At 39.4% G+C, this 12,995-nt stretch overlaps 1 protein-coding gene across 1 annotated transcript in view; it reads right to left on the reverse strand.

Annotated features, from left to right (window-relative positions):
- Positions 1-951: 951 nt before the first annotated feature.
- slc7a10a (solute carrier family 7 member 10a) overlaps positions 952-12,995 on the reverse strand; it is a 39,680-nt gene continuing 27,636 nt past the window's right edge. The window contains 8 exon segments of the mRNA XM_034680531.1: positions 952-2,843; positions 2,961-3,138; positions 3,545-3,694; positions 5,029-5,125; positions 5,243-5,346; positions 5,805-5,928; positions 6,381-6,534; positions 6,685-6,810. Of these exon segments, the coding sequence (XP_034536422.1) occupies positions 2,743-2,843; positions 2,961-3,138; positions 3,545-3,694; positions 5,029-5,125; positions 5,243-5,346; positions 5,805-5,928; positions 6,381-6,534; positions 6,685-6,810 (1,034 nt within the window). The 3' untranslated portion in view covers positions 952-2,742.

Consider the following 12,995-nt stretch of genomic DNA (forward strand, 5'->3'; position numbering starts at 1 on the left):
TAGTTAAGCATTCTCCCCGTTAACGTACCATATTATTTTTTGGACGTGAGAAAGGGCAATGTGGATAGAGACCTTGTCACTCATACGTATGCACACTTCTAACCAAATTTAAGACAATTTTACTTAATACTGGACCACAAATCATATGTAAACATCACACTGGAAGTCTGTCTCTCCTCCATCCTATGAGGGTGGATCAGGGATGCTCTTTATTTAGCAGACTAGAAAAGATCAAAAATACTCTACGCTGATCCACAAACCAAATTTTAAAATATGGCGGCCTTTCTTTGAACTTATTAAAACCCTGCAGTTCAAGGACTCACCTCAGTAAAGCTGGTTGCAGATTTTGACGTTTTCTTTTACCATCGACCATTTCTTTCCTGATCATTTGAGGCTTTGAATCCCTTCTGTAGCATGTTTTGTTGTTCTGTAGATGTAGATTATCATATGTGGTGTTTTCCTTAATTTTATTTCTCAGTTTGTTTTTGGTATTTTTATAATTATTATTTTCATTTTTACCATTTGCACTTCTTAAACACTATTTTTTTTTAATATTAACCTATTATTTTGAATTATTATCATTTATTATTATTGTTTGTCTTTCATTCATTCACTTATTTTATTATTATACAAACAAAACATTACTTTCTTTAATTGTTTACATTGAACCTCGATATGTAATGTGTAAACATTCAATTAAACAGATCTTTAAAATAATAATAATGATAATAATAAACATTACACTTCCCTACAGTAGACTTAAAACCAGGGATTGGATCATTAAATCATCAAGACCACTTTTGGCCAGATGCCAGAAAGAGAGATAAGTTATTCTATTAAGGACACAACACAAACACCAACTTCTTAAAGTTGCTAAATTTAATGAGCAATTACATTGTTATTATTTTACAACTTAACACTTTATACAAAACACAGAGGTACACCCATCAATTATACAATATGTAAATTTATCACAACATGTCTGAGGAATGTGATATTTGTCGGAGACTGGTGCACTGTAACAGTTCTTTTTTTTTCTTTACACAGTATTTACAGATCTCAACTGAGCTAACAGCACCTGGACATGGCAGACAGTCATACATATTGATGTAAGTGTGCATCTCTTTTTCTGGATTTGATGATTGGAGGGATTCCCAGTCTGCTGGCCTGGAGAAGGACATATTGTAGAATAGAAGCTCCAACATGTTGGTTTACATCATGTTAAAGGCCACTGGCCCAAACTTTCATATGTTCTGTTATAACATTTAAACAGCTTAAACAAAAGCTAAAAGTGACTACCTGAATACACGTAAACATCAAAAACTCTTCGACCACAGTTATTTAGCATACTGTGTTAAGGTAGTAGTACCACAACTTCTGTAAGGAAATCATTTAACCATTATAGTTTGGAAAAATCTGATTATTATGGCCCTAATCACTAAAGTTTAGTGATTAGGGCCATAATAATCAAATTAGTTTAGTGACTAAACTAATTTGATATCTTGGACCACAGAAAATCCACTGTGGGTCAATTGGACTATAATCAATTCAAATATATGTCCATGGTATTGTAGTGCATCAGTTGAACAAGCCGGTAGGCCAGTGTGGTTAATTGTAGTGGTGATTTGTCTTTAGGGAAGTGACAGAAGTCCCATGCACAAGTTAACATCCACTACCACCCACTAACCAAGTGGATTCTGAATACAATATTCAACAATGCCTTAAAGAAATAACTGTATCATAACATCAGGTGTGAAATCTAGAAACTGTCTTAGCTGGTCGAGCACCTTGAAAGACTTCACAGTGACCCTCCAAAAGATGAGAATGTTTCCAAAGCTAAGCTCCAGACTGTAAAGACAGACAGATGAACATTTATACCTGAAAAACAGTCTGTTATAATGTGTTGTAATCATGGCAGCTTATATATTTTGGAGAGGGGCCAGCCATTTGCCTGAATGGCAGCCACAAACTTCTTGTCACCCTCCCGTGTCTCCTGTGCTGTGCATACTGCTGGTATTGCCGCTGGCGAGTGTCATGTGGCTGATCTGTAATAGTAACAGGAAGGCACCTACAGTTTCTCAAAGGAGAGAGGGTGATATAAAGGTGTAGAGAGAAAAGGGGTGTAAACTGAAAATAAAAACAGATACTGTAGCCAGGCAGAGATGCATAGAGATACTAACCCACAGTTGTCAAATGGTAAACATCATGTAAGTACTTAGTGAAACAGAGCTGAAAGTAGCAGCAGTAAAAGACAAGTATTGCTAATGGCAGAATCTGCTTGCATATTGACCTCATAAAAGTTATTTCATCATAATACCCGCACAGACCAATACACTATACCAACATATACATTTCATAAGGCACATTAGCTCAAGGATTTAGTTAAATTACAAAGAAGAATATCTTGGAAATATAGCAGAACATGACAGATTCCTTGAGCGAGCAGAGGCAAGATAAAAATGAAAGGAAAACTTGGCATACAGTTGAGGACAATGAAAAGACAGTTCAACCAAACAAAGAAATATAATTAAAACACATTGCGCTTTTTGAGGGCTTAACAAACCAATGCCCCAAGCACAACCTTTTGCTTTTTTCAAACTAGTGCAGCCACTTCCAGGCTGCGCCTGGGCAGGAACACAGACAAACCATCCCTTAACCGTTCAGAAACTGTCAACGTAATGAAAAAGAAATTGGAAGTACAGGCATTGATGCAAAACTGGAAATCCTGGATGGCAGCACTGTTCAATCAGTGGCTTTGGAGGCAGTTAGGGGTTCAGTCTCTGAAGGGTCTCCTTGAGGAAACACCACGTAGCACACCTTCTGGCCCATGTATGTGACTTTTTCTGCAATAAAAAAAAGACAAAAGAGTACGTTATTGCAGGGACGCACTGCTGATATGTGTCAATATTTTTTTTAATCTAACCTTAATGTGTGCTGTACAGTTGCAAAGACCAACTCACCAACTATCCTGTAGACCCACTTGGGTTTGTTCTTCCACCAAACACCCAAGAAGTACACTGGGACTCCAGTCAGCATGATGACCATTCCCAGTCCACAAACCACAGGTTCAGAGTACAGACTGAAGCAGAGCAGCACAGCCCAAAATATCAAGTAGCTGATTGGGATCAACAAGTTTACCTGCACAAGACAGACACACGCATAATTACACACAATCATGTCTGTCTTTTGCCAATGTGAACTGATTGTAAAATAGACTTTGCATGAATTCTGTGACATGTATTTTCATTTTGTTACACCAGAGGGCACCAAACTATCATTCATGCATGTCCATGCTGATTGAAAACCACTAGGAGGGTGCATCCTGAACTGATGAGTAATGACAGTCATAAAATGATTTGTTGCTTTCTCTCTGTTGACTATTGGAAAATATTCAAATTACAGCTGCTACTTCTTGAGTTAGGCTCTGCTTATTTTTGTTACACCAAAAATGTATTTAATGTTATTGTCTGCAGTCTTAGCCTGCCAGTGTGGTCCCTCTGAATGCTGTTCCAGCAGTGGATCTGCGGTTCTCAGGTTTCTGTACCTTAATAGGCCTCATCAGGTTTGGTCTCTTCTTGCGGAGGTAGAGGAGGCCAGCAATGGTTACCCCATAAGACAGATAGTTGATAAAAGACACATAGTTGATCAGGTTGTGTGTCTCCCCAATGCACAAGATGAAAATGGTGGCAATGCACTGTGGGAGATGAAGGTAGGGTCAAAGGTTAATCGTATGTTCAGTGAAAGTGAGGCAACCACATATACCATATTGTATTCAAGATGTTTTCTATTGGACAAACTCTTTTTGACTGTTCATGTGAAGCTAATAGGGGTCAGGAAAAAAAAGATTCACTTCAGTATCTTGTTTTTTTGTAGGAACATTGTACAAATCTTTTTCCTTGGATTGATATTTTTCCAAGATGTGGACAACATGATGTTTTACCAGTTTACAAAAAACAGCTGACGTAATTTGGAGAACCACGTCATCTGCTTGCTTTAGCCACTGTGTTTTATCAAGTCCAAAGTCAATGCAGCAATCAACCAGGAGATTTAAGAGCACTTCATGCTTCCATCTGCTGACAAGCTTTATGGAGATGCTGATCTCCCCTCCCAGCAGGATTTGGCACCTGTCCACAAAAAACTACAACCAAATAGTTTGCTGACCAGGATGTTACAGTGCTTGATTGGCCAGACAACTGGCCTGACCTGAACCTGATAGAGAGTCTGTGGGATTTGTCAAGAGGAAGATGAGACACACTCAATCGAAAAATACAAACCAGCTGGAGGCTGCTATCTTCAATAACACCTCAGCAGTGCTAAAGGCTGATGGGCTCCATGCCACATTCCACTGATGCAGACAAGTATTGTGTGTATAAATCATCATAACTTTGAGACGCAGGACATTTTAATATTCAATTCCTTTTTTCACGTTTGATCTTAGGAAATATTTTAATCATTTGAGATATTATATTACTGGTTTTCAGGAGCTATACGCAGAAATGATCAAAATAACATTTAAAAAAATGCTTGAAGTATTTCACCTTACATGCAATGAATATGAAATATAAAAACCATAACCTTTTTTAATTAGATGATGAAAAATACTTTAATTTTTCATAATATTTTAAACCATTTAAATGCATGTGCATAATTTATGTCTCTTACACTATATTTAAGCAGGGTGTTACATTTAAATAAATACAAATGTAGATTATTTAATGTAACTGAAAAAAAAAAGACTTCAAACATGAAATCAATCAGGTCTTGCGCATCCTTTGTGTCACCAATGTTGCATTGAATTCTGGGTAAGAGTACAGGTAGCCTGAACTGATGGAGAGTGTCTGATTTGGTGTTGCAAAAGAGCTTATACACTTGAAAATCTGGTAGTAGGACAGGTCCACACATTCACACACTTCACAGGAACACCATAAGTATGAGAGTCCATGGCCTGGAGTTTGGTATCTGGTCTCTTGTTTTCTTTGTGTGTTCTTTGAGCTTGACAAAGTAGAGGGAACAGAGTGCAGTACTCACGCAGACCAACAGGGCTGGGATTGGAGTGCAGTTCTTCAGGTGGATCATAGCCAGCAAATAGGGAAGGTGACCCTCTCTGGCCCCGGAGAAACACAATCTACAGAAAACACATACACACACTTTTATGAATGTATAATCAGATTAAGCACACGTTGAAATTAACTCCTGACATCAAGATTATGGTTTGGTATGTGTGTAGATCTACGTGTCGTACCTGGAGGAGGTGAACAGGTATCCATTTATTCCTCCGAAGGTGGAGAGTGCTACGGAGATCGGCATTACCCAGGAAAACATCCCCAGCAGTTTTTCCCCAAATGTCTGGAACAATAGAAAATCTGATGGATCACATTATTGACTTTCACTGTGTGATGTACGTACTGATAGAATTATACTGAACAGATTGAAACCTGCGTAGTCAAATCAGAATCTGGAAACAACGGAAGGGAGTGTTTGGGGGAGAAAATATTGCAGTTTTACCATTCTTAAATCGATGAGTGACCTTTTTACAAAATGTGCCACAAACAACTTTTAATTTAAACCTTTCATAGGAATGTTTGTCGCAGCCAAATCACATGATTGTTTCCCAGTGTCTCCCTGAGGTCATGAAAAAACTTTAATCTGCTTCACTGATTGATTAATTGGTTGATCGTGGTCTGTCTCATGGTATGACTCTCACAGGCAGCACGTGTTTCCACACAGCTCTTTCTGAGCAGTATGAATAGCTGTATACACCTGTATTAAAAACGTGTATTCATGGGAATGGTAGAGCTGCTCACCACTGCCACAGCGTTGGAGGCTAGCAGCTCCTGAGGAGTCATGGAGGAGAAGTAAGCAATGTTGGTCATCGTGTAGACGAGGGTCACAAGAGGGATGGAAATGTAGATGGCACGGGGAAGGTTCCTTTTAAAAAGAGGAGTAAGGAAAATAATCTTAACCTGTGTGTGTGTGTAAGAAAACTTCAGTGTTTGCAGATTGTTAAAAGCCTTTCAAAAATTGTTATTTCAAAATGCATCAACCATAAAATTAAACCAGTTACACAGTCCTAAGTAATTTGCTATGCTGGACATGATGTTCCATCGTCTAGCTACAAGTGTTTAAAAAAATACAGAGCTGCTTGATACCAGAACCAGTATCACAATGGCTCAGATATATCCCAAAATTTGTCTTTTAATTAAGATATAGATAAATATAACCAATGACATTAAAAAAGTAAACAATACAAATGTTAAGGTTTAAAGTGAGGTATGCAGCCCATCAATATTAAAACCATCAGATACAAATGACACAAAGTTAAAAAACAACAACATGTGTTTGCTATATATTATTAAATAACCTGAAAGTGCATGTCTTACTTGCGTGGCTCCACCACCTCCTCTGTGACGTAGTTGAGGAAGTTCCATCCACTGTAGGCAAAAGAGGCCTGAAGGAAGGCCAGCGCGATCTGTCCCACCGAGGGTTCCCCACTGAACTCAAAGGCTGTGCTGGGCCGCAGGGCGTCATAGTGGCCTTGAGAAGGTGAGAGAAGGGGATGTGTGGGGATCAACCCCTTTAAAAATTCTTCATTTTTAAAACCAAACCATTTTCAACCACAGAGAGGATTGTCAGGCTAAGGATTAAACCCATACTGAATATGTGCGTTTAAGTGTGTATGTTTACCTCTAAAGATCTGAACGAGTCCGACCACTATGATGAGAACCAGAGCGAGGAGTTTTCCCACGGTGAAAACGTCTTGTATTCTTGTTGCCCAGCGCACACTGGAGCAGTTCACCCAAGTCAGGAACACTGCAATAAAAAGAAATTACAATATTGTCACAGGCAAACCAATTTGAAAAGTTCAGACTGTAACATCAGAGCTTGTTTAGTATCTGAACGCTGCGTAATTTATGTGTAAAAACACCAGTTCATATTCAGACCGAAGGAGGTGCGGTGGCTCTGCTATGATCTTGTGGGCTAGAATCATGTTGCACTCGTCTGTCATCAAAGTAATACAGCACAATGGCTTCCCAGTTATCTCACCACCAAGTAAAAAACCCTGTCCAGTTTGTGCTTGCTTCAGTACAGGCAGTGCAGATTCAGATGACAATTTGAGAGAAGAGCACAGAGCTCCGTCTCTGCCTCTCTGTCTGCACATCAAACATCCCCAGGCTGTGGTGCTTTAGTAGAAGGGTTAGATTGTTGTATGTCCTCGTAGACTCTAGCACACTGCATTAGATTTAGCTCTGGCTTTGACCTCATCAAATTGTGTATCAGTCGGATGTCATAGAACAAAATTTAAATGTTTCTTAGTCCTGTCCTTAAAAGTACTAGTTGTCCCTATTTGAATATCTGTTTTAATAGTAGTACTTTAATATAAAAAAAAACCTGTGGGTCATTATTAACTAGTGATTTCTCCACATGAAGACTCGTTTTAATGAACCTCTTGTAAATGTAACTATCACCCTGTAATAATCATAATGCATTAAAAGCACCAGAATAAGTGCTTCATTATCCCACACTGAACTTTTCACCAACTGAATAGTTAAAGCTCTTGTTAGGAACTTTGGATCCTGTGGTTCTCGTAGAGGAGAGTTTCCCACAAGAAAGACAGGGAAGGAAAGAGAGAGAGGGAGGGAGAGGCTTCTATTGTATGGATTTAAGCACATCTCATGTTAGGAATGAACCTCCTCATACTGCTGTTTTTAAAGTTATGAGCTGCTGGTTTCTCTAGATGTCATGCTGCACTATATTTGGCATCGTCCACACATATGTGGATATTTTTGAAAAACTTTTTTTTTTCTCTGTGTTTTGGCCTCGCGTTTATAAGCAGAGTTTTAGAACACTGAAAATGGAGGTTTGGAAAAACACCTTTGAAGGTGGAGATTTTTCAGAGCTCAGTTTTGTCTGTATTCATGAGGTTTTGGAGAAAGCTGCATCATGATCTCAACTTGCACATGGTAGTTGTTAAATATATAGAGTATTTGTATAAACTATTAGGTTTAATTGCAAGTTCTGAAAGGTTGCTGTTCATCATCATAATAGGCGACACAGATGTGAATTAATACGTTAAGCTCAATAGTTTTCAATTCACCACTCTGTACACAGTGTAAAGAACAACTGTTAAATTTTCCCACATGTTCAAGAGGAAGCTCAATATGTATACCTATAATTTTCTTCTATGGTGTTTGATGTGACAAATTGATTGTACATCCTCGCCACCTACTACATTAACAAGTCTCGTCCACACGTATATCACCTGCTGTGATAACATAATATCCAGAGAAACATTTAAAAATGTGAGTTGTGGTCATCTGGGCTTGTTCGTAAAACGCACTGATGATTATTAAAACAAAATGTAAGTTATGTTTTTGACATTTCCGCCTTTATTGGATAGGAAAGCTGAAAGACAGGAAATGGGGGAGTAGAGTGGGGGAAGACATGCTCCAAATAGAGGAGGCCAGGAGTTGAACCTGCAACCACAGAAATGAGGAGTGTAGACTCTGACTCAGACTGCTAGGCCAGTGACGTCCCACTGATGATTCATTCTGTCAAAATATTAGACTCATACAGGCTGTTAGAAACGGTAAGAGGCGGAGTGGGACACACTGCTGTGTTTGTGAGTGTGTGCATGTGAGAATGTGGGAAGGTGAGCAAATCACAATTGATTTTGAATACAAAGAGTAAAAAAGGTAAGAGAAATAAGCAATTCAAAGCATACAGTAGCCCTTATGGGAAATATAACATAATGTATATCCATATACCACACACATATGCTGTTCTATCATTTTTATTTAAAATTAATTGATTTGTTAATTAATTATTTTTTATTTAAATTTGTTCTGGTATTTATCAGATTTTATTTAAAATTGATTGATTATTTTAAAATATTTTATTTTTAAGTATTCTATTTTATTTATAAGTATTTCATATCACATTCCTCCATTTCGTTTAAGTCTTGTATCATTTTATCTATTGCTGTTGTCTTCTGTATCTGTTCTGTTGTGAAGCACTTTGGGCTGCATGCTTGAATGTATGAAAAGTGCTATATAAATTAAAATGAGTTGAGAGTTAAATATAAGATGGGGGGGGACTTGCATTTATAATCTTATATTTAATCTATACACAGCATCACAGCCCACAGTATACTTTTGATCTTTAAAATACATATTTATGCTCTATCTGTAAAATGACAGTTCACACCGTCTTAGTGCGTTCTGCTGACTATAAGTTTAGGGTATGTTGACACACTGCCAACTCTTTGCTCTCGTGTCATCACAAGTCAAATTAAAAGCTCAACTTTCCTGTCAAAACAGACCTAAGTCCTGTTACTTCCCATTTCCTACTTCCATAAAGTCCCTGTGTGTGAGTGTGTGTGTGTGTGTGTGTGTGTGTGTGTGTGGTGTGTGTGTGTGTGGTGGTGTGTGTGTGTGTGTGTGTGTGTGTGTGTGTGTGTGTGTGTGTGTGTGTGTGTGTGTGTGTGTGTGTGTGTGCGTGTGCGTGTACGCGCTTCATCAGCCTTCACTGACCCTCATTTTTGCCTTGTTTTCTGTGCAACCATAACAAGGGCTGGACTGACTCCAAGTGAGCCAAACCGAGCGAGTGTAAGTGGCTCTCCAGTCGCCCTTTAACTCAAGTGCAGGCTTACGAGTGGGAGGAAAACACAGTAAGACGTGTGAGTCAGAGAAAGAAAACTTTAGTTTCTTCTTTTCACGCATTGATTACACTCCTTCGCTCAAAACACAAAACTGACTCTGCAAAACGATGTGCCGTGACTGTTGTAAGTCAGCTCTAGTAGGACAGATTATTATGCAAACGTCAAATAGGTACAGCATAGCCGGGAGTTGGTAGTGACTATATTAATTTCCCCTTTAAGTAATAGTTTGACTCTATAGAGCTTGTCGGAGGAGACCTATAGATGTCTGTGTTACAGATGTAGCAGTGAGCAGGCAACGAATCAGCCTTTGATACGTCATGAAAAAACAGTGTGTTTTATGTGTTTATGTGCTGCAGTGAGATGACTATTTATTTATGCCATATAACAACTTCTGTGTGACACTATGATTCATGATGTTGAGATGGTATCTCACACATTACACACACCTCGTTATATATGTATGAAGACGATTTCAAATTCTGGTCTTCTATTTGAAGACGCTCCTCCAACATGACTGGAGGTGACATTAAATACTGTCACATTAACAAATAGAAGACATGGCACGCACAAGGTTCAATTAACACTGAACAAATGTTGTTCAGTCTCCTTAAGAGTGCACTACTACATCTGTCCATTCACTTTAAATCAGCATGATAAACAATCAAAAACTGAGAAAAGTATAAAAAACTTGTGTCATGTCTGTTAAGGTAAGCCAAATCTAATGCGACAGATAGAAGTCTGATTCAGGTAAAGAGCCAAGTTATGACTCTTGACTTAGGGCAGCAGTAGCTTAGTCTGATGGGACTTGGGTTGGGAACCGGAGGGTCACCAGTTCAAGTCTTATCACATACCAACTTTGGAAATTGGGCAGGAGAGGTGCCAGTTCACTTCTGGTCACTGCCGAACAATCCTTGAGTAAGGCACCAAACTTCCACAATGCTCTGCGAGATTGTCTGTGTGCATCCCCTCACTCTGACATCTCTCCTTTAGTGCTTGTTCACAGAGCATTTCAGCCAATGTGTGAAAAGCATGCTTTGAAAGAGTGATTTAGTATAAAAATATTTAAACTTTGTTTAGATGCAAAAACAGAGTTGTTCTGACTGCATGCAACAAATAAAAATTCTGTTACTTTATATCACTTCTGTCTTTGATCCATCAACATCTTTTATTCTTGTCTAAACTTAAGCTCACTACAGGCCTGCAGCTGGTGCAGAAAGCAGCAGGCAGACACAATGATTCAAAGAGGTTTCACATATCACTCATAAAACTCACTGTTTTGCTATACTTCAGATTTATTTTCATACTTTTTTTGCTGCTGTAAAAAAAGATATAAAGCCAGGACTAACAGCTCAGTTGTCAAACACTTCTCCTTTGGTGCTGTGGGCAGCAGATCAGCAGAATAGAGAAGGAACAGGGGAAACATAACAAACACAAGCAAGACAAGAGTCATCCATCTTTCCATTACTGCAAGTATCTGCACAAGACGCTCTTACGTGAACTTTTGCAATTTAATAGGAAGTAAATGTGTGTGTTTTGGATAGGGAAGGGGTAGCATGTCATCATTGCGTACTGATCTACAAACTGCAGCTCCAAACAAGGCAGAACAATCTGAAAGGGATATTTCAGCTTTCATTTCTACAGTGAGAGGAGGTGTAGTCTTTTCTATTCAGTCAGTGGGCTGAATTGGTTGTGCATAAGTTTAGGTAGGTGGACTTGTGAAAAAAGCTGAATTTCACCAGCATGATCATTTGTATTTACAGCTTAGCTTAGACATCACTCCTGATTGTCTATTCTTATGCAACATTTCCAGTATCTTTTCTCATCAACACACAGTCTTACAGATTGTTGGTCCACAGCATGATTTAACTGAAGCAATGAGCTGATTTCTCATTAAATCTAAAGGGGATGATGATGATGACTCCTCACCCTTCTTGTTTTTTTTTCATGCATAGAAAATAAGCAGTCAAAATATTCTAGTTTTAAAGAAGCGAAACTACTGTTTTTAGCCCATTTAGGCCCTTTTTTCCCTCAAACACACTCTCCAAGCAACGGAACAGCAGTATGAGTGTTTGTGTGTGTAGGAGCATATAAGGGCAGGGGGTGTTATCGACCATGTCATCCATCACCAGTGTTAATTTCCCCTCCCACCACAGAAATCCGACAAACTGCTTCCGCTGGCACACACATATACACACACGTGTGAATTTTTGGCAGGAGCTTACGGTGGCACCGGGCAGAGCTTTCTCTCCCTTACGACACCGCCGTGTTTTATAGTCACTTACCCTCGGGGTGTTGCATGCATTTCCGTTTCTGTGTTCCTGTGAGCCCCCTCCCTCCATAACCTCCTCCTCCTCTGCTTTCCTCTGTGTTGACCCTGACAGGAAGGAGGTGCCAGCGGGCTTTGAATGTGACAGCACAGGTAAATCTGTGTCCTGCTGTCACCTCCTCTATTGTACGCTGCCTCAGCACTAGAATACTAAACTAATTACTGCTTTTACTCTTAATGGATTCTGAGCCCTCTTGGTGCAGATTTATCAGGGAGCTTTAACCTCGGGCACGCCTCCTCCTGGTCTAGATCTGGTCACTAGAGGTGCTGAACTGGCAATAACCTCTTAGTCCTGTGTATTCACCACAAGGTGTCTGACACCACAATTCCCTCAGACTACAGTAAATTTACAGGATTTACTCTGGGTAAAATAAATAGTGTCAATGTAAGTGATGTAGAGGAGAGGAAAAGAAAAGAAAGGCTGCACTAAGCCATTTGAATTATTTTTCTTTATTTAGCTCCCATTCAGACAAGTCCAGAGGGCAGCAACACTGATAGTTAATGGTAGTCTGTGCAGCACAAATCAGTGATGGGGTAGTAACAGTGCTACAGAAAGTGGCGTTAGTACTTTAGCTATTTGAAGTCCAGCTGAGTGTCCTGTCGCTATCTTAAAACAAACTGCTGAAGATCAGTAGATGACACCAAGTGATACCCAGACATGAATCTGTAGTGAACTTTTGACTTTTATATGATAACAGTGAAGTAATTTTTTCAGTATTTGTAGATGACCAAAGTAAGTTACAGTTTTAGTACAGAGCACTTCATTCATCCATCCAGCCATCCATCTATCCATCCATCTTCTTCCGCTTATCCGGGGTCGGGTCGTGGAGGTAGCAGTCCTAGCAAAGTGACCCAGACATCCCTCTCCCAAGCAACACTTTCCAGCTCCTCCTGGGGAATACGGAGGTGATCCCAGACCAGGGGGGAGATATAATCCCTCCACGAGTTCTGGGTCTACCGGGGCCTTCTCACGTTGGACGTGCCCAAAACACCTCTAAAGGGAGGCATCCA

Source organism: Notolabrus celidotus, chromosome 3 (assembly GCF_009762535.1).
Source record: "Notolabrus celidotus isolate fNotCel1 chromosome 3, fNotCel1.pri, whole genome shotgun sequence".
In the NCBI taxonomy this organism is placed as follows: Eukaryota; Metazoa; Chordata; class Actinopteri; order Labriformes; family Labridae; genus Notolabrus; species Notolabrus celidotus.